The following is a 27,500-nucleotide window of genomic DNA, read 5'->3' as shown; positions in this document are numbered from 1 at the left end:
CCTTCCTCCCTCTTCACTCTCCTCCCTCTCTCTCTCCCTCTCCCTCCCTCTCCCTCTCTCTCCCTCTCCCTCTCCCTCTCCCTCTCTCTCTCCCTCTCCCTCTCTCTCTCCCTCTCTCTCTCCCTCTTCCATAGGCGGATACTATTGATTGTTCTCTCCCTTTTCTTATTCATGCTCTCTCTCTCTCTCTCTCTCTCTCTCTCTCTCTCTCTCTCTCTCTCTCTCTCTCTCTCTCTCTCTCTCTCTCTGAACTGTCAAACGATGAAAACAAGTGTGTGTGTGTGTGTGTGTGTGTGTGTGTGTGTGTGTGTGTGTGTGTGTGTGTGTGTGTGTGTGTTTTGGCCGTGAGGGGAAGATTATACCTTGTACGTGGGCAAGGGGAGAGAGGGGAAGGGGGTGAAGAGGGTAGGTGAAGGAGATAGAAGAGGAGAGGGGCATAGGGGAGAAGAGAGGGGAGAGGTGAGGGGAAGGGAGAGGAAAATTATGAATGGGGAAGAAGGAGGGAAGGGAAGCTAACGAGGGGAAAAACTGAGGAAAAGTGAGAGAGAGAGAGAGAGAGAGAGAGAGAGAGAGAGAGAGAGAGAGAGAGAGAGAGAGAGAGAGAGAGAGAGAGGGGAATGAGTGAAGGGAAGCGAGTGAGAGGTATGAAAGAGGACAGTAAGAGGAAAAGACTTGAAAATGAGGGGGAAAAAGAGGGGGGAAAAAGATGAGGGAAGTAGTTAAGGAAGTGAGAGATTGAGTGTAAGAAGAGGGGAGTAGGAAGAAGAAGAAGAAGAAACAAGATAAAATAGAGGGGAAGACGAGGAGAAGAAATAAGAAGAGAAAGAGGAGGAGGAGGAAGAGGAAAAAAAGCACTGGAGAAGAAGGAATACGAGGTGATAGAGAGAAGAGATAGAGGGGAAGAGGGAGAGAAGGAATCAGAGTGGAAAAAAAGGAAGAGGAGAATGAATAAGAGAGGAAAGAGGAACAGGAAAAGACCAGTGGAAAAGAAGGAATAAGAGATGATAGAGAAAGAGGATAGAGGGAAAGAGGGAGAGATGGAATCAGAGGGAAAGAGAGGAAGAGAAGGAATAAGAGGGGAAAGAGGAAAATAACTGTCCATAACGGAAGAAGAAGAAGAAATTAACTGATAATGAGGGTGACAAAGGTAAGGAGAGTGAGAGGAGAGAGTGAGGGGATGGAGGGAGTGAGGGGAGAGAGTGAGGGGAGAGAGAATACACGTGCTACACAAATACCCATCTGGCACTATGAGGCATTGACATAAACAATATCTAACTCCCCTCACATTATTTTGACTCCCCCTCATCTCCCTTCACCTCACTGCCCTTCTCCCCTTCCTTCTTTCCTATTCCTTCCTCTCTTTTCCTCTATTTTTTTCTATCTTCTCTTTCCTTCTTCCTATTTTCTACTCTTTTATTCCCTTAATTTCCCCTCATCCTCTTCCTTCTTTCTTTTATTTTCCTCTCTTTCCATTTCTATTTTCTTTCCTTTTATGTCACTTTTTTTCTCTAATTCCCCTTTCCTCCATTCTTCTTTTCTTCTCCTTATCTCCCCTCTTCTCCTTCCTTCCCTCATTTACTCTTTTTGTTTTCCCTCCTACTTTCCTCCCTTCCTGATTCTCTCTATCCCTTTATTTTCCTTTATTTTTCGTTCTCTCTCTCTCTCTCTCTCTCTCTCTCTCTCTCTCTCTCTCTCTCTCTCTCTCTCTCTCTCTCTCTCTTCCATCTGTTATCCTTATGTTTTTTTCTATTGTTTTTTATTCCACTTTTATCACAATTTCTCCCTTTTTCTTCTTTTTCATTCTTGTTTGGTATACTTCTCCCCTCTTTCATCCCTCTTTTTCCTCTCCTTTATTCTTCCATGCCGCATTTTTCTCTTTCCTCCCCTCAGCTTTTTGTCTCTCTCTCTCTCTCTCTCTCTCTCTCTCTCTCTCTCTCTCTCTCTCTCTCTCTCTCTCTCTCTCTCTCTCTCTCTCTCTCCTTGTTTCCCCTGTCCTTTTCCTCTCTCTCTCTCTATTGATGTCCTTTCTCTCTCACACTCACTCACTCCCTCCCTCTCTCCCTCCCTCCCTCACTTCTCATCATCATTTCCTCCTCGTCCTTAACCTCTCTCTCTCTCTCTCTCTCTCTCTCTCTCTCTCTCTCTCTCTCTCTCTCTCTCTCTCTCTCTCTCTCTCTCTCTCTTATCGGTCCCTGACGTCCCCTTATCTTCCATCTCCCCTCATCCTCTTCTGACACGTTTCCCCTCTTCTTCTTTCCCCTTTTCGTCTTCCTTCCCTCTTCTTTTCTTCCTCTCCACTGTTTAACTTATATTTCCCTCTTCTCTTCCTTCTCTTTCATCAACAGTACTCTCTCTCTCTCTCTCTCTCTCCTCTCTCTCTCTCTCTCTCTCTCTCATCTCTCTCTCTCTCTCTCTCTCTCTCTCTACCTCCATTTTGCTTCTTTTCATTCCCTCACTTGTTTCCCTTTTCTTACTGTTCTCTCTTCATTCCACCATTTCGTGTGTTTCCTTCAGCATGTCTCTTTTTCCCCTCACTTGCATTCTGTCCCTTTACACTCCCCTCTTTTTCATCTTGCTTCCTCCTCACTCCCCCCTCATACCTCTCTTCTACTTTCCCAAACCTTCTGTCGCCCCTCTTCCCTCTTCACAACCTCCCCTCAAGTGATTTTGTTCTCCTCATTCCCCTCGCGAAGTTTCCCCTCATCCCCTTCATTCCTTCTACCTCTTTCCCTGTTCTCAGTCACTCCTCTTCATTCCTCTCATTCCATCTCCTGCTTCCCCTCACTCACTCACTCGTTCCCGCACTCTCCCATAAAGGTCATTCCCCTCACAGCTTCCCCTTTCGCGGCGGTTCTTTCCCTCGGCCTCGCTCCCCTCGTACTGTTGCCGATCACAGTTCGACACCCCCGCACCGCCGCCGCCTCATCCTAGCAACACCACCAAGTACTCACCAAGGCGCCCCGCGTGGCTCCCTGGGGCGCTAGGCTGGCGGGTGAGGCGCCCCTGGAACCCCGCTGCGCTTGGGAGGCGACGCTGCACTCCAGGGTCGGCGGCGCAGGTAGAATCCGTGGGTTGTGTTAAGGGCGGCGCGGGTGCTGGCGGGCGTCACCCTCCACCGCCACGACCCAGGCCAGACTGAAGCTCAGACGGCCGGCCACACCGGAGCCCCGCCCCCTCTCGGCCGCCCAGCCCCCCACTCATCTAGCCCCCAGCCGCACCCCCGTCCAATCCCCTGTTGCCCCGCCGCCCGCGCCCACCTGAACCGCGGCCGTGGAGCTAATTCACCCCTCGCTGGCTCCGTGGCACTGTGACGCTGACTCCCGCGGCACTCCTGGCACGGTGGCACTGTACTTGAGGGCAGAGTAAGGGGGGGGCATTTTTAATTTTCCGGAGTCGTCGCAGAACAGAATGGGGATGCGTGGTGGGGGTGGGGTGCATGGGGGATGGGGGGAGGGGGTTAGAGATGAGCGTGGGACCAAGGGGGGGAAGGGGGGAAGCCACCTGGGGACTGTCCATGCCAAGATGTTTACTAAATTGTGATATTCTTAAAATTAGCTTCGGGCAGCAGTCACCATGTGTGTCTGAGAGAGAGAGAGAGAGAGAGAGAGAGAGAGAGAGAGAGAGAGAGAGAGAGACGAGAGAGAGAGAGAAAGCACGTTGCACAGGCGGTGGTGGTGGGGGGTTGAAGTGCAGCGCCCCGAGAGGCACTTTTACCCCCGTGGAGGGAATCAAGTGTTGGAGAGATGAGGGTGAGTGATGTTTGACTGCTGGGGGGAGGACGGCGGAGGGGAGGGGAGGAGCAAAGCGTGAAGGATAAAACGGTCCCGAATATGTAGGTGGACTTAAAGTGATGATGAGATAGAGATCAGAGGAGCGGAAAATGAAAATAGGGGGACTGAGGAACACAAGTGGAGGAACAAAAAATGTATGTGGAGGACAGGACAAGAAGCGAGAAGAGGTAGAAGGTAGAGGAGATGAGAGACGCGGGGTGGAGTGGAAGTGGAGGCATTGAAGAGGAATAGAAGACAGTGTAAAGACATTGATAGAGGACAGGGAGTAATAGAGGGTGAAGGCTGATGAAGTGCAGTGAGGTTGTTAGCTGATTTATAAGGGCACTGAAGAGGGTGAAAGGTAATAGAGGAGGTTGAGATGAATAGAAGGTGAAGGAGGATAGATAAGGATAGATGGATAGATGGGGACACTGAAGAGGATGGAAGGCAGTGGAGGGAGCGGGGATGTGCAGATGAAGGGGGGTAAAGATAGATGGATAGATGGAGGCACTGAAGAGAGTTGAAGGAAGTGGAGGGGGTGGAGATGGGTGGAAGGTGGAGGATGAAAGATAGAGATAAGGGGAATGAAAGGGCGGAAGGTGTAGGAGTGGAGCGTTTGAACTGGCGGAAGGTGGGAGCGAGGCATTGACGGAGTGGCGAAAGGTACAGATGAGATAGAGATTTGATACCACCGGAAGAAAGAGATGAGACAGGGCATTGATAAGCAGAGGGACCGCCAATACACACACACACACACACACACACACACACACACCTCCCACACTTGCGTCGGTGAAACATCTGCTTCAACATGCTACAAAATACGAGTCACGCCCCTTTCCCCACAGCTGACATAACCCGGTAGGAGCAGATTATCCAGTCACTAGTGTGGGAGTAGGCAGCAGCGTGGGTGAGGGTGTGTGCGTGGGTGGCAGTGGTGGCGGTAATGATGATGATGGAGTGTGCCGTAATTCTGCCAAGCTAGAACTTTGGCCGCATATACATTAACGCTTATATAGTGGGAGTGATTGGTTATATAAGACGACAGGGTGTGTGTGCGTGTAGGTAGGAGACGTGTGATTGAGTGTGCTTCGTTAGGTTAGGTTAGGTGGGAAAGATGTCTGGGTATGTGTGAGTGGGGTGTGCTTCCTTGAGCTAGGTTAGGTTAGGTTACGTTTAGGTTAGGTTAGGTTAAGTTTGGTTAGGTTAGGTTAGGTTAGGTTAGGTTACGTTAGGTTAAGTTACGTTAGGTTAGGTTACGTTAGGTTAGGTTAGGTTACGTTACGTTAGGTGAGGTTAGGTTACGTTAGGTTAGGTTAGGTTACGTTAGGTTAGGTTAGGTTATATTACGTTAGGTTAGGTTAAGTTACGTTAGGTTAGGTTAGGTTAAGTTACGTTAGGTTAGGTTAGGTTAAGTTACGTTAGGTTAGGTTAGGTGAGGTTAGGTTAGGTTACGTTAGGTTAGGTTACGTTAGATTATAATACGTTAGGTTAGGTTAAGTTACGTTAGGTTAGGTTAGGTTAGGTTAGGTTAGGTTAGGTTAGGTTAGGTTAAGTTACGTTAGGTTAGGTGAGGTTAGGTTAGGTTACGTTAGGTTAGGTTAGGTGAGGTGTGGGTGATGTCTAAATGTAAATGTTACGTGGAAATGAATGTTGTTACTCGTTTGTTTGTTAGAATTTGTGTGATATTTGTACTTAATTTATTTACTATACACATGGACCATTAGATATATATTATTTTGTATTTCCCTGTGTTGTATATTTATTTTGTAGTTTATTGTATCTGTGTTGTATATGATAATGGAGACAAACTTGGGGTCAGTAAATTTATCAGTCTTTCTATCTGTGTGAATGGGTGTGCTTTGTTAGGCTAGATTAAGTGTGGGAGTGAGGTGTGGGTGGTTAGGTTTGGATAGATAAGGTTACGTAAGCTTTGGTAGATAATGTCATGTTATTGGCCGAGTTTACCTTGAATGGGATCACGTTTTCTTAGTGTCCCCCGTGTTCCGGTTACCTGCCATTCGGGCATTATCCTTATTATTGTTATAAGTAGTGTAAGGCTTATTTACTCATTTTATATCATGTAGTATTATTCTCTTCATAATTTAAGTTCTCTATATCTTTGTATGTATAAGGGAGGAAGTAAAATTGAGGTGGAAATATGTTGAAAACGAGGGGAGCTTGAGTGGGCAACAGCACATTCCAAGGAGGGGAAGGCAGAGCGCCTTAGGTCGTGAGGTATATCGGAGGGAAGGCGGCTCTCAGGGGAGGAGAATCTTGGTGTGGATTGGTGATGGAGTGAGTTTGTGGAGGTATTAGTGGTGTAGCGGTATAACCTTGATATCCAGGATCAGGTTAGTGAGTCTTTTGTGGTACCAAGAGCTCTTGTCCGCTGAAATTCGGTTGTTGAGTTGTGCCGGGTGACGCTGTTCGAAGGGGTCATAGGTCAAACTGGCAGCCGTTTTGTGGGTGGAGGTTGTGGTGTTGACCTTGGAAGCTGGTGTTGTGGTGTATTGGTGATTTTTGGGATGATGTTATGGTGTTATGGGTAATCTTTGGTGAAGATGGTAATCTCCTGTGAGGCTTTGAGGAGGTGAAATATGGGAATTATTGTCTGGGGACGCGGTAATGGCGTCTGAGTAAATTCCTGCGGTTGAGGGGAATATTTCTGTGACTGGTGGAGGTGTAAACGGGTTCTGGTGTTGTAACGTGTACTACCTCATGTTGTTTGTGAATTATTAGTAGTATTAATATATGTGGTTGTAACATAGAATAATCGTGTTTTCTACTCCCACAACATTAATCTGGTATTAGAGGTGATTCCAGGTGTGCTGTGTCAAGGCAAAGGTGGAGTGAGAGATAATTCTGGCGATTTCGGATAGGTCGGGTAGGCACTCGAAGCCTTTAAAAATCCAGACCTTTAAAACTTTCCGGGACCAGTGTAACGTCCACTTTCTTGTAAAGATAACCGGGATCGTACGATCGTAAGTAAGTAAGCGATCGTGACAATAACTAGGTATGAGTGAGGGGGTTTGAGTGCGTGCGGGTGGTTAGGTGTGAGTGGAGTGTGGGTGGTTAGGTGTGAATGGGTGTGTGTGGGTGGGTGAGGGATGCTGCTCAGGCTAAGTAGAAAGGGACCTAGTCAGTAAAGTTCCCTAGATTAAGTAGGGAAGGACAAAACAGTGAGGCGAGGCGAGGTATTCAGAAACGCTCTGCTCTCCCTGTGACCATTTTCCAAGGCCACAGAGATGATTAGCCGTGTTCTCAAGACTGTTTCTCCTATTAACAATGCCAAATCTTGTTAATCTGTCGCTAGAATCGTAAAGAACGCCCTTAAAAACCCGCGTCATTTTATCTGCAGTCTTTTGAATGTAGTGGAGGTGAGGCGCAGAAGTGTTTCAAAATGTGTTTGTGTGCGTGTGTATGTGTGTTTGTGTGTGTGTGTGTGTTTTTTTTTCTTACCTGAGGATTTAATTTTTTTTTTCTATGCTGTCAAAATAGTTCACCAGTTTTCAGGTATTATTTTTCACTGAATTTCTTATTGCAGGTTAGAGTTTTCCCAATACCATAAGTCTTCGGTCCTGTCAGTCACCTCGGAAAGAAAGTTAGTTTTTAGTTTCCTCCTCATTAGTGCCTCGTCAGCGTCCCCTGCAGGATTTTCACTTCCTCCTCCTCCTCCTCCTCCTCCTTCTCCTCCTCCTCCTTGTCCTCCTCCTCCTTGTCCTCCTTATTAGTGCCTCGTCAGCGTCCTACATAATTCTTCATCCCCACCTGCAGGATTTTCACTTACTCCTCCTCCTCCTCCTCCTCCTCCTCCTCCTCCTCCTCCTCCCTCTTGTCCTCCTTTTCTTCCTTCTCCTCCGACGATGATGACAATGACAAAACGACGATGATGAAGTTACACAATTTTTAGCAGGAGGGAAGATTAAAGAACACACACACACACACACACACTCTCTCTCTCTCTCTCTCTCTCTCTCTCTCTCTCTCTCTCTCTCTCTCTCTCTCTCTCTCTCTCTCTCTCTCTCTCCTCCTCTCCTCTCTCTCTCATCTCTCTCTCCTCTCTCTCTCTCTGTCGTGAAGGCTTAGCGGAGATCTCACTCATGTTTTCAAAATGCTAAATGAGTTCGCCAAAACAATTCTGAGCGAGTGTTTCTGATGAGTCAACCCGTCAGTGGCAACAGAAAACGGGATCCAGTGCGAGGGCCGGACACGTAGCACAGATATACGCAGAACATTTTTTCCAATACAGAACTATTGACAACTGCGGATGTTCACCTCCCTTGTATCAGTCTGTCACGGATCGCTACACAGGTGAGATTTTTTTGTTTTTCAGATGTACAGTTCACAGATCTGTGCAGTCATAAGAGCGTAAGACCATTATTCAGAAACACTTTGCCCTCTTATCACGATAATTGTCAAAGGTCAAGGATAAGTAGGCCGGGTTTACCCAAGAGTGTTTCACCTGTTAATAATGTAAATATCTTGTTAATCTGTCACTTGAAACAGAGATAGTGCCCTGAAAACCCGTTTGATTTCAACTAGAGCGTTTTGAATATAGAGATGCGGCGCAGAAATGTTTCAGAATACGATCCAATTAGGGAAGCTGCAAGAACCCAACAGGCCAACGCGGGGCAGTTCCTGCATAAAAGCATGAAACATACCTACCTACCTATTTCCACTATCTTCCTCATCCATAAATGTATCTAATCTTCTTCTAAAGCTCTCCATTGACTTAGCACTAGCAATCTGATCACTGAGTCTGTCCCATTCATCTACCACACTATTTTAAGAACCAACTCCTTATTTTTTTTTTAATCCAACTTATTAAGCTCACCAATGACTTAACACTAACAACCTGACTACTGAGTCTATTTCATTCATTTATCACTCTATTTCAGAACCAATTCCTTCCTTTCTCTATGTCAAGTCTAACTGTATCAAGCATGAACGTACTGTATCCTACTACCTTCGTGTGTGATTAGTTTTCCTTCTCTCTGGTACACTCTCTGACCTGCCAAGCATTTATCAGGTGTCAGGTCTAATATTGCCAGCAGATCAGAGGGCGTAAGATGAAGGGAAGAAGCAATGGAGGTAGTGAGTACTGAAGGTTACTCGACTCTTGCCCGTGACTGTACATCTCCTTTCCTTCTTCACTGCTAAACTTCTGTAAAATCCCTCAGTTGAATCTTGAATTGAAATAGCTGTGGGGAGATTGAACGAAAATTTGCAGTAACTATTATTGAGAGAGAGAGAGAGAGAGAGAGAGAGAGAGAGAGAGAGAGAGAGAGAGAGAGAGAGAGAGAGAGAGAGAGAGAGTGAGGGGGAGAAAGGAGGGAGGGAGGGAGACCACAACAGACCTTGCGGTCCTCACGAGGTGACCTGACCTAGGACTACTAAGGTGATAGTAGAAAAAAAGGACAGCAAAGCAGAAGGCTCTCTCTCCCCACCCTCCACTCCCTCTGGCACAAGCCATACAGGAAAACAGGTCGGAAATAAATACCTTGCGGGGTTAGAGAAGGAAAAACCCGAAGGAAATTTTATAGGAAAGGAAGAAAATAAATTAAATGAGGCGCCCCCCACTTCCTGAAGGCAAGGAAGTTAATCACTAACAAACAAACGCTGTTAGCCGCGGATTGCAGGCAAAATATTTATTTGTTTGTCAAGACGGCGTTTAAAAGTGTGTACGGTGTTGGTGTCTATCACGCCTTGAGGAAGCCCACTCCATAGATTTACTGCTCGGTGGAAATAAATCATTTTTTAATTCATGAGAGTTTAAGGATTTCACAACAATTTCGCAACTGTTTCCTCGCGCGTAATTTGAAAAAAAAAAAAAAAAAAAAAAAAAAAAAAATATATATATATATATATATATATATATATATATATATATATATATATATATATATATATATATATATATATATATATATATATTATTAAATATTTACTGCAGTTCATGTTATCAATGCCTTTGATGATTTTAAACACCTGTATTAAGTCGCCTCTTAGTCTTCTTTGTGTTAATGGGAATAGCTTTAGTTCTTTAAGACGCTCTTCGTATGATTTGTGTCTTAGACTTGGTGTAATTTTTGTTGCTCTACGCTGAACTCGTTATAATTTATCGATGTCTTTGTGGCAGTAGGGGCACCATGCTTGAACACAATATTCCAAAAGGGGACGGACTAAAGAGCTACACAAAGTGAGGATTGTCCTTAGATTTATATTCAAAAGATCTGCCAATTAAACCAATTATTTTATTCGCTTTCTTGACGACTTCTGAATATTGCTGGCTACGTTTTGAGCTATTCGATATCGTTACTCTTAAATCAATTTCGCTGTCAACACTTTTAAGTTGGGTACCATTTGAAATATATATTTTTTTTTTTTGTTTCTATACCCTATGTGAAGCACTTTACACTTATCTGCATTAAAACTCATTTGGCAGGTTTGGCCCCACTCTGACAGATTATCTAGATTATTCTGCATTTCTAGCACTTGTTCGTTAGAGACTGCGGAATTCGCTATTTTGGTATCATCAGCAAACTTCGATATTATACTGGTAACACCCTAATCTATGTCGTTTATATAAACAAGGAAGGGAACAGGTCCTAAGACTGATCCCTGTGGCACCCCGCTGCTTACGTTAGTCCAGTTGTATGCTTTTCCATTTATTACTACTCTTTGCTTGCGGTTGTTTAGAAAGTTTTCTACCCATCTCAACACGTCGCCTTGGATACCGTGTGATTTTGTGGGGGACTTTGTCGAAGGCCTTTTGAAAATCGAGGTATATTATGCCTACTGCTCTACTTTTGTCATACTGGTTCAGAATATCATACAAGAAGTCTAGAAGGTTCGTCAAGCCGTTCGGAAACTATGTTGAGTATAATTAAGTAGTTTATTTTCCACTAAATGATTAACAAGTTTGTCTCCTATAAGTGTGTTAGGCATTTCGCATACGACTGAGGTTAAGCTAACTGGCCGGTAATTGCATGGTAAAGATTTACTACCTTTTTTTTTTTTAAATCGGAGTTACGTTAGCGAGCTTCCATTCATCAGGCATTGTACCGGACTGCAGGGATTTACTGATCAATAAAGTCAGAGATTTAATTAATTTGGATTTCGCTTCTTTTAAGATGCGGGGTGAGATCGTGTCAGGACCGGGTGACTTGCTTTAAGTTTATCGATGCATTTTGATATGTCACTTTCTGTTATGATGGTACTACTGAGGGCATTGCTGTTATTTAATTGAGCTGCTGGCACCGTAGGGATGTCAATGAGGTCTTCTGCTGTAAAAACTGATGCAAAGAAAGTGTTGAGAATCCTTCTAATTTCCTCCTTGTCGCTAGAGAAATCTCCATTTTCGTCTATAATTGGTCCAATAGTTGAGGTAATCACTCTTTTTTGATAAAACTATAAAATTCCCTTTGGTTTCGTCTTATTTTGGCTTGCAGCGTGTAGTTCGGCTGTGTTACATCAACCTCTTTGCTTTATGTCTTAACTCTTTGAATCTACTACGTTCATCGTTATTACTTTAGGATTTCAACCTGTTTTGGAGAGAGAGAGAGAGAGAGAGAGAGAGAGAGAGAGAGAGAGAGAGAGAGAGAGAGAGAGAGAGAGAGAGAGAGAGAGAGAGAGAGAGAGAGAGAGAGACTTAGCAGATGTTTCAGGTGCATTGACCTTCACTAATAAAAAAAATAAATAAATAGATAAATAAAATTTCCTACATACTCCATACAAACACAGATAATGACGCGCAAATGTAAATAAACACATTTCAAACCATGAGAAAAAAAAAAAAATATTGATACTGACGCAAATCCCCCCGTGCTTTGAAGGTCAGGAAAAGGAGTCACGTGATCCGCGTGGTAAAGGTCAAAAGGTCATTCAATTGTGTCTTTTAACACGTTCCCGCGATTGACTCCCGTTCCTGTCTACGCCGTTTTCTTTCTGATCCCTTAATACGAGCAGCACAGCCTCTCTCTCTCTCTCTCTCTCTCTCTCTCTCTCTCTCTCTCTCTCTCTCTCTCTCTCTCTCTCTCCACTGTTAAAGGGTGTCATTATAGTAAGGAATGCTGCCCTGTATCATCAAGCTTTGGAACTGATATGGTGGCTGTTGTGCTCTCTGGTGACAGGCTTGTGAACTGAGTGGTTGGTGTTGCCATCTAGCGGCTGAATATCGCATGAAGTCACTGCCATCTGGCGGAGAAAAGTTACACAAAAGCACGCGTGAAGATAGACGACCTAGTTTTATTCCCTTGTTGAATTCTGCGTGTAGTTGAGAGAATAGCTGTCTGGTGTATTGTGTCAAAGTTTATTTAGGTGTACACTGCATCTCCAAAAGGTTTAGTGTACAATTTGCGTGTAATATTTTGGACCAGTATGCAAATTTTACGGAAATGTTAGTGTCTTGGTCATCAGAGTATCACATGTTGGTAAGCCTGATGCTGCTAGCCAACAATGATTTCCTTAAGCCTCGTTTACAGGGGGCAAGTAGAGAGGCAAGTCAAGTGTGCAAGTTGTCTGCTCTCATTTTTCAACGGCAAATAGTGATGGCAAGTATTGTTCACAAGTAAGCAAGTAACTGGAAGAACTACAGTTCGTTAATACTGTACGTTTGACGAGCACACTTCCGTCCGTCCACATGATAATGGATCCCTCAGACTGTGATTGCTAAGGTGCCGAATCTGTTGTGTGGTGAACTATTAGAAATACATGAGGTGAGGCTGAAAAAAGATAAGCGGATATGGAAGAGAGACTGGATACAACGAAGGAATGAACATCGGTCTTCAGTATCGCTCTTGCTCCTTAAACATCACAAACTTGCAGGCGAGTTCCTCACTCCACCTTGCAGGCATGTCTGAAACTATGCAACGCCACAATTTACTATGAACAAAACGTGTGTTGCCTACTCAACACTGCCATGCGACTGAAATGGAGAGGAAAGCTAACAAATGCATATTTACACTGGCCAAGTCAGTGAAAAGCAGCTTGCCTCGGTGTGCGTACATGAAGCAAATTCCCTCAAAATAAAACTGCTGGCTTATTCACGTGCCTTGCCTGGTAACTTGCCACTTACTTGACTTGCACAGTGTTCCTCGTCAAGAATATGTTTATGCGCGTTAAGTAACATGTAGCAAGTAACTTGCTCGCCTGCCTTGCCTTTCTGCTTGTCCCGTGTATACGAGGCTTTAGGGCTCACTTCTCGACGTTCCGAAACATTATCATAGTGGTTTGAACATTCCGAATCAGCCAAACACAGGCATACCAACCCTCCCGCCACACACGAGTGAATGAACCCTCGGAATGAACTCAGTAGCCATTGGACCCCCTGTGCAACAGTACGCTGAAGATTCAGTGTGCGTGTGTGGTGGAATACGAGACTCGCCACGCTTAATCTGGGAAAGAACTCCTGCATATTTGCGGCGCCTCAGACTCGTTTACTGAGTTCAGTGTGTGGCCACTTGAGAATGCCACGCCAGTACAGTGTGTTGGGAGTGCCGTGTGGCGGGACGCGGGGCGCACCGCTGCCGACTTGTGAAGGAACTCTCATACACTTTTGTCCACGCCTCCACTACTTTGAAAAGGATGTAGTTGAAGTGACACGGATTGCAAGGCTGTTTTCACGGTTCTAGTGACAGTTCAGCAAGATTTCTACATTATTAATAGGAGAAACATTGTTGAGAATCCAGCTAAGCATCTCTGATCTTGGAAAATAGTCGTGGTGAAAGAGCAGTGTTTCTGAATACAAGCCTAAAACACTCCTGCATATTTCCACCGCCACGTTAACCGCGCGACATTAAAGCGACAGAAGCAGGTACGTACTAATGCCACGTCACTGTATGACTAAGACCCGTGTTCTCCAAGATTCAGGCATCTAGTGGAAGTTGCTGGAGGCGGCGCGCTATTAATTTAATTACTACGGCCTTATAAAAGCCTTCCTCAAATTGAAAACATCACAGACATGTTCTATAGTAAGTACTCTATCACGTTGCAATGTGTTTTTAATGAATAGAGAGGAGGTCCAACCCTGCAGATATACGTATTTTCATAATGTAGAAGATAGTTTAAGAGAATTGTCTATCATCAATTGGAAGAACACTCATGAGAACTCGACTGCCATCTGTGGCCTTTGCTAGCAGTCCTGGCGGGCGGTGAGAGGCAGCAGGGTGCTTCAGGGTAATGGTGGGGAGCCTGTACTGGGTCGCAATTTCTTGTTCATTGGGTCGCCATATAAACAGCAAGTGAAATGTAATACTGTGTGTGAGAGAGAGAGAGAGAGAGAGAGAGAGAGAGAGAGAGAGAGAGAGAGAGAACAGAATGGACTTGTAGGGTAAAGATGTGTCATATGCCAGACTTCAGAGGTCCGCGGATGTGGATGAGTGTGTGAAGGTCATATATACATATTTTGCGGATGCGGATATCAGTTTCTACCAAATAGTGTATGCGAATATCAGTTTCTACCAAATAGCGGATGCGGATATCAAAGTATGACATCCTCACGGATGTGGATGCGGAGGTGTTCAGGATTTTTGGTATAAAATCACTAAATAGCACCAATTATTGCCAGATGGCCGGACGCTGCGAGAAGTGCTCAGCGCTGCCAGTTCATATTTTTCAGTTTTAATTTTGCATGAAGTTAAGGACGAAGCACTGAAATCTTTCTTGCAAACTTTAAGACGGAGTAGGGTCTTCATACACAGACATGTATAATGCATGTATGTATATGTTCTTTACACACACACACACACACACACACACACACACACACCGCGTAGTGTAGTGGTTAGCACGCTCGGCTCACAACCATGAAGGCCCGGGTTCGAATCCTGGGAGAGGCGGGGCAAATGGGCAGCGAGCTTCTTAATGTGTAGCCCTTGTTCTCTTAACAGCAAGTAGGTACGGGATGCATCTCGAGGGGTTGTGACCTCGCTGTCCCGGTGTGTGGTGTGTCAGTCTGTCCTATCCAAGGATCGGTCACTATGAGACTATGAGCTCTGAGCTCTTTCCGTAGGGGAACGGATGGCTGGATGACCACCAGACGAATATCTCTCTCTCTCTCTCTGCCAGTCAAGCAGCTGCTCTTTATAATTACTTGTGCAGTATTACATATAGTGAACATATGTATACAGTACTATTACACAGTACACACATATATACTTTTACATAGTTACATGATACATACATCCGTAGTCACTGTGTAAAATTCTCTCCCTCCTCCTGCCTTTCCACAAAACTCTTGACACATCAGGGTGTGTAAATTTCAAAGGAAATTAATTAAAGGTGTAATTTTAGTAGATAATTTAGTGAACATGCATTAATTAATTTTTCTTCAATTTAGCAAGCTCTGAACTCTGCAGTCTGTAATGTATAAAATGTATCCGCCACATTCTCTATGTGGTGCGGATGCGGATGTGAATTTCTTCAAATGTGGATGTGGATGATTAATTTATCAGAACTGCGGATGCGGATGTTAAAACTATGCGAATGTTCCACGGATGCGGATATCCTATGCTTCTCTAGTACAGGGTCGCCTCGTGAAGGTCGTTTATACTCTTTCGGACTGTTGGGACTGGTACCTCGGCCCTCCCCCCCCCTCTCTCTCTCTCTCTCTCTCTCTCTCTCTCTCTTCTAATTTTGTTGCCTTTGGTCGCTGCCCCTCCTACATATATATAAAAAGAAAATCAAATTGGGTGTTGATGAAAAGTGTTAGAACACTGGATTACCAACACGAGCCTCACCAGCACACTACGTGCACTCAACACACTTCACACTAATCCCTCAGCGTGGTGCTAAGGACACGTGCACCCTAGATCACCTTATATTCTCGTGGTGTACACCAGGAATACATTTGTGTGTTTAGGTGCACCTTTGTAATCATTGTAAAGCATTAATTTACGTACATTTTTGTAAATATAGTATTTTCTGTATTACTTTATGTATTTTTTTCTTAAACGTAATACGTTTGTCCATATAGAGAAAAGAATTTATTAGTTTTCTTGTTTTCGTATCTATAGAAAACCTAACCAGGTTTATTTATTGAAGCGATATAGAAGTCTTTAAGTGGCATAGGAGTTATAACAAAATTCTCAGAATCAGTAATCAGGATAGAGCAAAAAATAATGGGTTCATACTTGAATAGTTTAGGTTCAAGAAAGATAGAAAGGAACTGGTTCTTAAATAGTAATGGATGAATGGACGGACTCGGTAATCAGGTTGTTAGTTGCGAGTCATTAGGGAGCTTTAAAAGATGATTAAACAAATTGATGGATGGGGATGACAGGTGGAAATGGGCAGCCATGTTTCATACAGGGACTGTCACGTGTAGGGCTGGTGGCTTCTTGCAGCTTCCCTTGTGTTCTTATGTTCTTTAAACGCCTTTCGTAATGGTTAACTAGGACACATTCATGGATGGGGAAGTTGTTTGTTTACTTTTCTTTCCTGTAAATATCGAATGTGTTATCTACTTGCCGGGCTGAAAAAAAAATAAATAAATAAATAGTGCATTTTTTTTTTTTATTTATTTGAAATCTGTGCATGCGTTTTTATGATGTATCTTTTGAAATTATTATTATTTTTTTTTTACGTATGAAATGTGTATGCGTTTTTATGAGTGTATCTTTGAAATTATTATTTTGCATATTCATTTTCAGTTTGCGTGAATGGAGGACAGGGTTATTTATTATTAGACTTTAATGTGGATAATGTACCGAAGTGTGTTTATTTGGGAAAGGTTTTTATTTACTCTTATTTGATCCGGGACAGAAGGATGCACTTACCTATATATATCAGCCAAGGTCAGCTTACAGTGCAGGTGTGCGGAGAAGCGTTCATTAAGTTCCCCGAATTGCCTCCAGCTCTCCAAGTGTTGAATTTTAATCGTAAATTGAAGTTAAATTAGGTGGTTTGGTAACGGTGGGTGGGGACACGAGATGGTTGTGTGTGTGTGTGTGTGTGTGTGTGTGTGTGTGTGTGTGTGTGTGTGTGTGTAAGGGGCACTGGTCAAGGGCAACAATAAGTTCGAAAAAAAAAAAAAGAACATTGAGAGTGCCAATCCCCCCTCCGCCAAAAAAAGGGGGGGAGGGGGTCATCCAGAATAGGAGAGTAAGTGTTTTGAAACCTTCCTGTTGAAAGAGTTCAGGTCATAAGGAGGAAATACGGAAACAGGGAGGGCATTCCAGAGTTTACCAGAAAAAAGGATGGATGATTAAAAATACTGATTGTGTGTGTGTGTGTGTGTGTGTGTGTGTGTGTGTGTGTGTGTGTGTGTGTGTGTGTGTGTTCTTACCTAATTATATTTTAACAGGACTGAGTCAAGCTCATAATGTTCCGTCTTTTAATGTTAATTTGTCATATTTATCTTGAAAGCTGTGAATGTTCCTTGCACACACACACTTTGTCAGTCAGTACGTGCCATTGGCTGATTGTTTTGTCAGGAAAACTATGTTCCCGCATCTTTCTTTTTGTATGCTTATTTATTTATTTATTTTTTTTTTTTTACAGATTCTTACTTAATTGTTAATTGGAGTGTGTGTGTGTGGGGGGGGGTGCGTGCGTGTGTGCGTCCGTAAAGCTAGTTAGACTTAGAGAGAGAGAGAGAGAGAGAGAGAGAGAGAGAGAGAGAGAGAGAGAGAGAGAGAGAGATTGATTGGATTGATTGATTGATTAATTAATTATGCTGCATGGACTGTATTAGACTTGTATCAGAGACCAAAAGGGAGATGTTATGAATCGAGAAGCCTGCCTGGGCATGTTTAGTAACCTTGGTATTGTTCATTAGTGAGGGTGACGGTCATTTACATAAAAGCATCAGAAAACAAGGGAAGCTGCAAGAAGCCATCAGGCCTACACGTGGCAGTCCCTGTATGAAACATGTCTACCTGTTTTCACCCATCATCTCCATCCCTATGTTTGTCTAATCTTAAATCTCCTTAATGACTCAGCCCAAATAACGTGATTACTGCGTTTATTCCGTTCATCTACCACTCTATTTTAAGAAACTATCACTGAAAATATATTGGTCTATATGACAATCTACCTACTAGTATTCAAGAATCTGCCACTGAGAATCTACCCACTATATGATAATCTACCGCTCCGTATGGGAATTTACCACTCTGTTCCATTGACCTGCCACTCTATACGAAAATCTTCTCTTTTTGACATTTGGTGTTCTAGTTGTATAATTCAGATGGGGTGTTAAGTGGTTTGTTGGTGAGGTGAGTCGTGGGTTCGTTGGTTCAGTTCAGAGTCGAGGTGATGGGGACTAATTGCCACGCTTGCAGAGGAGGTGGAGTCACGTGGTGGAGCGAATACTGTCCTGAGCATGGTGTAAGCTGCACTATACGCACCTGCAGACAGACTAGTACCCCGTGTGAATGAAGCGTGTGTGAAGGCAGCCACGTGTACATATATAAAGTGTATAGTATATGATTGAACAAAATAAATAGATAAGAAAATAAATAGCTACAAAATACAATAGCAAAAAAATATAAATAAATAAATAAAATTAAAATCAAATAAAAGGAAATATGAACTAATTCTCACGTCAGTGTTATCGAAAATAAACAAATAAATAGATAAATAAAACAGACTTCTGTACCAGTAACTTGAAAACGGAACGATATGAGTGTTTTCATTCGCCACTTTCTTCTAAATGAGTCTGTTAGAACCTGACGAGTAAGCAGTTTTGATAGTGTGTACTGAAACTGAAGTTATGCTTTGCTCTTGTGGCTTGAAACAGACAGACAGCAGACAGTAAACCTATGTAGGGTACGTTTAGGTAATCTGGGCACCGTCTAAGCGGTATTCCTGTCAGGTTTCCGGTTAGTCGAAATAAGATGAACAAAATGAGGCATTTCCAGCGGGTTTCAGTGTGACCGTGCCAATACCGCGGGAGTCAGGGGGGACTGCAGGGGTGTGACTGACGGAGAGGGAAGCAAACTTTGACCAAATCGAGACAGTCTGTGTTGAAGTTCGACCATCCGGAACTCTTGTATCAAAGCGTGACCCACTAAATACTGACGTTTCGTTTGTTTTGGTATTGCGATAAGCTGAAATATTTGAGGCAGTAATTTATATCACATTGTTTCAGATTCTTGTTAAAAATAACCATTGATGTAAAGATGACATATTTCTGATGGCATTTTCTTCAACGAAATATTGGCATTGTCCATTTTTTACTGTCCAAACCACTTAGGAAATGACAACTTGGCAAGGAACATTGTGTGAGCAATATCACTCGCCCTCCACCCCTCATCCCTCGTGGAGCCACCTCTGTCCAGAAGACATGATAAAAGAAGTATAATAATATTTATTTTACCACGGACTCTATTTGTGGGTGAGAATGATTAAGTTTCATTACACTGTATTAGTTTCAAGGTGAAACAGTGCTAACTTTACATTCGATTTGGGTTACTTTTAGTTTTACCAGTGAAATAAGGAAGTATGAAGCGAGTCGTGCTTTCAGCGCCATCTGTTGGCTGTAAATGTGACATACAATAAAATGGCTAAGATATAGTAATAACTTTAGTATATATTTCTTTAAATATACCACTAGGTAACAAAATTTCACTTTTGTTATGTCCTTGGTCCCAAACCATAATTTTTCTGTTATTTCCATCCAAACAAAAGAGAAAAAGTTATTTTGATCCTAAAACTTTGCTTTTGTAGTTAGAACAATGCATTTACATTTTTGCCTTATTTCATTATAGTGTGGGTTACCATTGGTTTTCATGTCAGGTAAAGATCTTTGCAAAATCTCAGTTGCTTATCTAATTGCTTTTGAAATGTTGCAAATAAATTAAAACAATGAAATAAAGAATATAAAGTGTTCTGAGGATTTTTAATTTTAATAAGATCATTCTTGAACTGACCAGATCTAGCAAGAAATTTTTCATATTTAGAAGAATTCGCATACATGTCAGAAATCTCGAATCTTCCAGAATGTTCTACCTGACACTTTTAGAAGTTTATAGAACATTTTAGAAGATTCTATTCAATATAAACACTTCCAGAATATTCTAGAATTTTCTAGAATACAGTAGAAATATGTAGAAGTATCAAAAATTTTCTAGAATGATTCAGATTATTCTAAAGTAGGTTCAGGAATATTTTAGAAATATTGAGAACATTCTGGAACACATTCTAGAAAGATTAAGAATATTCTAGAGTACTGCTTGACAATATAAAAGTAGAGGCTTGCAAACCACCAGTCAGTTCTGCTTTGGCTGCCCGAGGAGACACATCATAAGAGGTGAAATGGCATCAAGAGGCTGCAATCATTCTCCAGATGCATTCGGTTACATATGTGGTTAATTCATGAAGATAAGAGCAAAGTTCTCTGTGACACCATCTGGAAAAATGGTGAAATTTTGCTATTTTGGGACAAAAGTACATTCTAAAAGCCACAAAAGCAAAGTTTGACAAATAATGGACATTTTCTATTGTTTTGCAATGAAAAAGTTGGAAAATAACACTTGCTTGTTAAAGACAAAAATCGTGTTACATGGTGTTATTAAAGAAAATAACTTTTTTAAAATTAGTTCAGGTAAAATTAGGTCATGTTAAATAAAAATTCGTTTAGGAAAAGAAATGATAGTACAGGACAGAATGAGATAGAATAACTAATACATACTTACGTTTTCTAATATTGAATATGTGGGGCTCTATTTAGATTTTAGATTAATTCAGGTTATTGTACGTCATTAGATAATACAAAGGTCAAGAAAGATTAGCATAGGTCAGGCCATGCGTAAGTTCTCCTAATATTAAAGGCTCATGTTAACTAGTCATTGTCATTATTTATTTATTTTTATTTGTTTATTTATTTAAGTAAGAGGGACACCGGTCAGGGGCAACAAAAATTTGAAAAAAAAGGGCCCACTTGAATCCCAGTCCCCAAATTGAAGTCAGAAATAATAATCAAATACTAGAGGATAAGTTTATACAAAGGTCTAGGAAAGGGTTAGCATAGGTCAGGAAATAGAATAAACATCCTTTGTGGGTCACACATATTGACTCGCAAAAAAGTTTGCATACCATCCCAGTTTTCTCCAGCGAGCCGCCCTCCACTCACCACTGCTCTCATTCCACGCCCAGGCACGGCTGTCTCCTGCAGGTGGCCTTAATTCCGTTAAATAAAGGATCGAATACCATGCTTGCCTTTTCCCTTTACGTGTTTTGGAGCAGAGAGAGAGAGAGAGAGAGAGAGAGAGAGAGAGAATTACCCATGTTCATTAACTCATTAACTCGGCAAATTTCACTTCCCCTCGTCTTGATATGAATATATTTTGGTAGGAAGAAAAAAAAAAAAAGAAAAAAAAAAAAGAGGTACTGCTTTTAAGGGTTTTCCTCCCAAGTATCGATAAGCTTGTCACCAACACCAACACTTTTCACCACTCCTGCCACCGGTCATCACCACTACCAATATCCCAACCACTACCAATATCCCAGTCACTATCACCATCATCACTATTACTTGTATATTCGAAACCAGTCATTATTAATACCATCATCACCCCCACTACCAGCACTATCATTATCTTTAAAATTAATCACCAGTAATCATTAATACCACCATCATCACCCCCCACACCACCATTATCATAATCTTCAGAACCAGTCATCAGCCATCATTAACACCATCATCACCACTATCATTACCTTCAAAACTAGTCACCAGTCATCATTATTATTATTATTACCATCAGCTACAATCACCATCATAATCAATTACTAGTCATCACCACCACCACCACCACCACCTCAATCAGTCATCATCATCATCATCAGTCAGGAATATAATTAAATACCTCATAAATTTTTTCATCCTATTATACAAAAAAATACAAGTTCAGAATGACATCCTTCTCACATTTTACACCATTATTCATAATTAAAGCTTATATAATTTATTTGCATAATAAAAATATGCGGCTCCTCGGCAAAGACAAGCAGAGTCCTCGCCAGCAACTCAAGCATTGACAAGAGAAAGCGTTGTTTGTATTTTTGTAACTTTTTTTCACAGGCTGAGGCAATGAGTCAGTACAACTAAGTAAAAGTCTGGCTATGATATCAAAGAGAAAATATGATGTCTTCACTAGCCATCAATAAAAACTATAAATATAAAGCCCTGTATTATTAAAGTATGTAACAGAGGGAGTAAAAACTTAAATCCAAGTGCGCAGTCTGAGAAATAACTTGCTATGGGACGAGAGCGACTAATGCCCTAACCTCTCTCCACCACCTCCCTCCCGGGTCGTCTTTTTATTGCTCTCCACGTAATCCTAACATACAGGAGAGAGAGTGAGAGAGAAAAGAAAAAAATTAACAGATGTGAAAAAGGAATTTGCTTGACATCACATTGACATGAAAAACGTAGAGTCCAAGGGATCAGTAGCACATCCCACACCTCTGTCTTCAACATCTATCTGTGCACTTTCCTGCATAAAAATCCCCCTTTTGAAGCAAGTCTCATTGTTTGGGAGTAAAGATTTGAGCTTCTGGATGGATTTTTCTCGTCTGAACAGTATTCAAAATGACACAAACATTACCGGAACACATAATGCACACAGTATTGTTTGGCGTGGGGCCTTGATGCCGCAACACAACCTTGCACTGGCAACACACAACTCAGACACTAGACACAAAACACTCGGTATCTCTCTGGGGTCCAGCGGCAGTGGTTCATGGGTGGTGGTCATCTTTTATGGGGAGCAAGGGAGTGGCAACACTACATTGGAACATTGGACCTTTTGGGGGACGTGTAGAGAATTATTATGAAAAGTGATTTGATTTTTCTGTACAACGCATAACCAACGTCACACAGCACCACATCGGATCCAAAAAATTCTGTGCTACGAAACGTTAAAACAGTGCAGTAACCCTGGCACACCTCCGGGCTACATTATCATACAAGTCTTGCATCTCAAAAGTGAAAAATGGCTAAACTACAGTAACACGAACAGTCTATGGCACCTCAACACTATACAGGAAGGTTTCCAAATACATAGAGACACTATACCGAGAATGTGCCATCCTCGGGATCAAAGGAACTGAATACGTATATCTCTGTCCTACGGCTGCAAACAAACTGGTAGGGAAGAGGAAGTCTGTCAAGTAGTCTCACAATAGGGGGCATTCTAGTCTGACAAGTGGAGCGTACATCATATCACTGTATCTCCGTTGTGGGCGGGCAACTGGACTGTTTCTGTATCGTGTCTAATGAGTATTAACACTAGTGTCAGGTTCAGCACCAAACAGTTTCAAAACACAGGTTCCCAAAACAGAAAGTCCCTTCCACACCTTGGGAGTATTGGCAGCCACGTCCCATTTGCTGCTATCACAGTCTCCTTCTGGTGGTGAAGCTGCGCCTCTAATACTGGACTGCTAAGAACCAATGACACACACACACACACACACACACACACACACACACACACACACACACACACACACACACACACACACACACACTTCACCGGACAGTTATCTTCAAGAAAGATCATCCTCATATTGATAAATTACACCTCTATTCTCACTTTGTGATGTCATCTCACCATGGCACTTCACTTTCCATCTTACACACACACACACACACACACACACACACACACACACACACACACACACACACACACACACACACACACACCCCAGTATCAGGTCATACAACCTACACTACCTCCACTATTACCACCACCGACAGGTGCCTCTGCCTTAGGGATCAATACCCTCATGAGAGTACCAGGACTTCATTCCCAGATTGGACGGGACAGGTGGGGGGTTTCTCAGCTCCCCACACTCCTTGTTCATTTGTTCACCCAGCAGCAACAAGTGTCCTGCCAGGGCTGGAGTGAGCTTGTTTCTGTAGTGCTGTGGTGGGAAGCTGACTGGACTGAGGCTGAACATCACTGGTGGCTTGGCTTGGTTTAACACAAGATTGTCACCATACAATGGCACAGAAGGTCTTGTTATTTTGTCACTTTTGTCTTTTTCATGCATGCTTTGACTTCGATGAGATCTTGCAGGTACGTAAATTTTGCACAAATAGTTAATCTTTTCACACTGTCATAGTTTATAATCCTCCTAAGGGAAGATTATCTAAATATTTTGTCTTGAAACTTCCTCTTACTGTAAAATGTCTAAAGTAATGCTTCATCACTTAACTTTTCAGGCAATGTCACATCTCTAATAAGTAATTTGTAGGAGAATATACACAGATTCAATCACAAACTTTCCATTAGTAAAGGAAGCAGTTAACGATTATGCTTCTCACTGCTGAAGAGCTTCCATATCTTCTAGCTCATCACAATTCCTTCCCTTTGGTTGCACTGTATCACACAGCTTATACAGATGAAGGATCACACAGTTCACCAAGACTTTATGTGACACAGAAGATGAAAGAGAATAATCAGAAGCACACACTGTCATTTCAGCAGCTTCTTGCTGAAACATGGCAGGGGAGCAGAGGACGTGAAAGATGGCTTGTATTGGGAAGTGTGTAAGCTACATTGTACTATTGGCATGTGTTGGTGTCTGTGTCAGGTTGGTGACTACAATTTTACTATAACCAACAAATATGATAATCTGAATTCAAGAAGAGTCTGATCTTGCTGGGAAATGAGGTGCTAGGCAGGGCACCTCCTGGACGACAAAGGACGAATCCACGCTGCTTTCCCCACTAATCCTTCCAGTGCTGGCCAGACCTTCCCACCCAAGGGACTGATGGGAATCAAAGTAAATCAAATAATGGCTGGCTGGAGACATCCACACAGACACACACACACACACATACACACATACACACACGCACACACAACATGATGAGCCCGACATCTACTGTTGGAACCAAACGAGAAAAATTACACCAAACAGAGATTCAGCTGGAGGCGGCCTTGTTCTGCAGCATGATGGACACCATACGCTCCACAGCACGCTTGAGGCCCAGGATGTTCTCATTGAGAGTGTGGCCAATGTTGCGGATGTTTGAGTTGAGTGACCTGAGCTGCATGTTCATCTCCCTCTGGGCCACCAGCAGCTCCCAGTCAGGGCGACGGAACCGGCCGTAGAAGAGCTTAGCTTTCCTCTGCCTCCATTTCTTCCTCTTGCTGGCTGAGAGGAGGGTCTTCTTTTTGGGCACCTCCTCGTCGTCCCTGGCAGTATTTGTACCTTGTGGGTCTGCTGCAGGCTGTTCCGAGGCTATGCTTACCTGTGTGGGGGCTGGGGCATCTCCTGGCTGGGTGTAGGTGACATAGTTTTCAGAACCGAGGGACACTGCTGTTGTACTCTGGGGGTCCAGTGATGAAACAGGTGGTGGCAGTGGCGGCGGTACGGTGGGGGTGTTGAGGATGGTGGGTGGCTGGGAGTGCATGGTGGGGGTGGTGGCAATGGGAGGCAGGAAGTGGTGCTGGGTGTAGTGTGGAGGGTGGAGCTGGGAGGTGGTGTCCAGGGGAAGCAGATGACTAGTGGAGTGTTGAGCTTCGGATGGTGGAAGTGAAGGATGGGAGGGGTTCACCACGTAGGAAATGGGGCTGGTTGCCAGGTGGCCGGGGGGAGACCTTGTGGACGAGGAGCCGGCAGGAAAGCTGTATGGGGCACACGGGGCAGCACTGGGACCCTCCGCTACTGAAGGGGAGGAGGCAGGCAGAGTCTTGGGGGTGGTGACGTCGGGGGAGGGGGGGCTGGGTAGGAAGTCTGGGGTCACTGATATGGTCTCGGGTCCTGAGGCTGGGGAGGCCACAGGATTGGGGCTCACCTTGCGGGACATGGCTAGTCGCTTCAGGTTCCCTGGGGCCGGCAAGGAAGGGGTGCTGTTCTTGATGATATCATCCATTTCCTGCAACACAACACATGTCAGACCTGAGATCTACTCTGTTGTGCAATACTATACTGAGACAACACACACACACACCACACACACACACACACGCACACATTCTCAAACATATCTAAACTACTTTTAACAAACTTACACACACACACACACACACGTATTTTCAAACATTATCTCAACTACTTTTAACAAACTGTTATGAAAGTTAATGGAGTTTTCAAAGCTGATTTCATAATTCTTATGATGGTAATAGCTTAACTAGAATCCTGAATCAAATGGGAAGAAAAACACCAATGAGAACCCAATGAATCATCTCTGACCTTTAAAAATCATTCTTATGAGAGAGAGAGAGAGAGAGAGAGAGAGAGAGAGAGAGAGAGAGAGAGAGAGAGAGAGAGAGAGAGAGAGAGAGAGAGAGAGAGAGAGAAACATTAAAGGATGCAGGTCTTAGTCTGTAGATCTTTCATTATACATCATTAATTAGAGCAAAGGATTTTAGTAACAGGAACAAATGAGATGAAGTGATCTGAGGCCTGAGGCAGTCAAGCAAGTAGCTCACCTCAAAGTACTCCCAGCTGATCTTCTCGTCACCCTTACGGATGGCTCGGTAGAGGACGTTTTTGTACGCTTTGATCAGGTTGTGCCACTTCTTCTCCACAGTGTAGGGTGTCACATCATACCCCTTCTGGTTCATTTTGTCTGAGATGTGCAGGAAGGCATCGCGCTTCTTGGTCACCATTCCACTAACATTGCGGTACTCATTGATGAAGAAGTGGGTCATCTCAGAGTCCCAGGGAGCTGTCAGGTGGTGAACCTTTTGAATACAAGTGACAAGGCCAATCTACTGCCTCTTTTTTTTTTTTTTGCATAAGTATAGAATAAAATTGACTCTTTTCTAGATTTATTATTTTAGATTGGCTTAAATGCAGAATAGTGGATATGGTTATTTTTATTTTTAATTTATTTATTTGTTTTTTTATAAATAATAATAATAATAATAATAATAATAATAATAATAATAATAATAATAATAATAATAATAATAATAATAATAATAAACGGTTTATTATTTAGGCAGTTAACAAACTGAAAATGTACAGAGAGGGTGGGGAAATACTTAACATTAATCCTAAAGGTAAATCTAATCTAGAAGGGACTACTGATTGATGGCTCGCACCATGGTGGGAATCGCACTGAGTCTGTACCGGTCTGTGCGTGGCGCCTTTAGGGGCATTTTATGTGTGTGTGCGTGTGCGTGGTATTTTTCTTAGAGATGGTTGTAGTGCCATTAAAGAATCTGCAGCTCTTTGTGATGGTTAAGTGTGCTACTGTTCATTTATTATTTCCATTACAATTAAAAAAAAAAAAAAAAAAAAAAAAAAAAAAAAAAAAAAAAAAGGCTAGACAGATTTCTCCAGAACTCATTATCGAGAGAAAATATTCCAAGATTATTCTCACTATATCAGTTTCCCTTAATTAAGCAGTGCACTATTTTGAATGTGGTGAACATGTAAAGAAAGACAAGTGGGACAAAGTGTAGGTACATGATGTGACAGACCTCATGCCTTGTCTCACTGATGGAATAAAAGTAGAGGTCTCACTTCACCTCTTTAACCCTTTCATTGTGATATGCAACAATTCACAACACAAAAAGTAATGTATGAAATCTTTACAAACAACTCCAAGAAAGAAAGGGATGGAAAGGAACAGATTTTGCAATTTCTAGCCAGTATACTGCTTGGAGGTGGCTGTAGAAGAAGAAGAAATGTCCTAGAGTGGTTGGTGATTATCGAAAGATATACCAATAGCAGTGAATGGGTCAAGTTGCCTTTTTAACACACAGCTGTAGTATTCATCCAGCTTGGCCATGAAGTAGGCAGACACTTTACTTCCAC

The 27,500-nt window shown here is 42.7% G+C and overlaps 3 protein-coding genes across 9 annotated transcripts in view; 1 reads left to right on the top strand and 2 right to left on the bottom strand.

The window, feature by feature from the left end:
- The window catches only part of LOC135092186 (rhodopsin, GQ-coupled-like), a 95,564-nt gene extending 92,342 nt beyond the window's left edge, over positions 1-3,222 (bottom strand). Inside the window, exon 1 of the mRNA XM_063990481.1 lies at positions 2,952-3,222. The gene's annotated coding sequence lies outside the window, so the exon portion shown is untranslated. The remainder of the gene's footprint in view (positions 1-2,951) is intronic.
- A 9,881-nt stretch (positions 3,223-13,103) lies between these two features.
- LOC135092185 (MTOR-associated protein MEAK7-like) overlaps positions 13,104-27,500 on the top strand; it is a 45,463-nt gene continuing 31,066 nt past the window's right edge. Inside the window, exon 1 of the mRNA XM_063990475.1 lies at positions 13,104-13,587. The gene's annotated coding sequence lies outside the window, so the exon portion shown is untranslated. The remainder of the gene's footprint in view (positions 13,588-27,500) is intronic.
- The window catches only part of LOC135092182 (uncharacterized), a 14,979-nt gene continuing 9,066 nt past the window's right edge, over positions 21,588-27,500 (bottom strand). For all 7 annotated transcript variants that reach the window (XM_063990466.1, XM_063990469.1, XM_063990468.1 and 4 more), the window contains 2 exons: positions 26,165-26,403; positions 21,588-25,608 (listed from right to left, as the gene is read on the bottom strand). In XM_063990466.1, the coding sequence (XP_063846536.1) occupies positions 24,652-25,608; positions 26,165-26,403 (1,196 nt within the window). In that variant the 3' untranslated portion in view covers positions 21,588-24,651. The remainder of the gene's footprint in view (positions 25,609-26,164; positions 26,404-27,500) is intronic.

Source organism: Scylla paramamosain, chromosome 39, assembly GCF_035594125.1.
Source record: "Scylla paramamosain isolate STU-SP2022 chromosome 39, ASM3559412v1, whole genome shotgun sequence".
NCBI classification, from domain to species: domain Eukaryota; kingdom Metazoa; phylum Arthropoda; class Malacostraca; order Decapoda; family Portunidae; genus Scylla; species Scylla paramamosain.
This window is presented reverse-complemented; position numbering and strand designations above follow the sequence as displayed.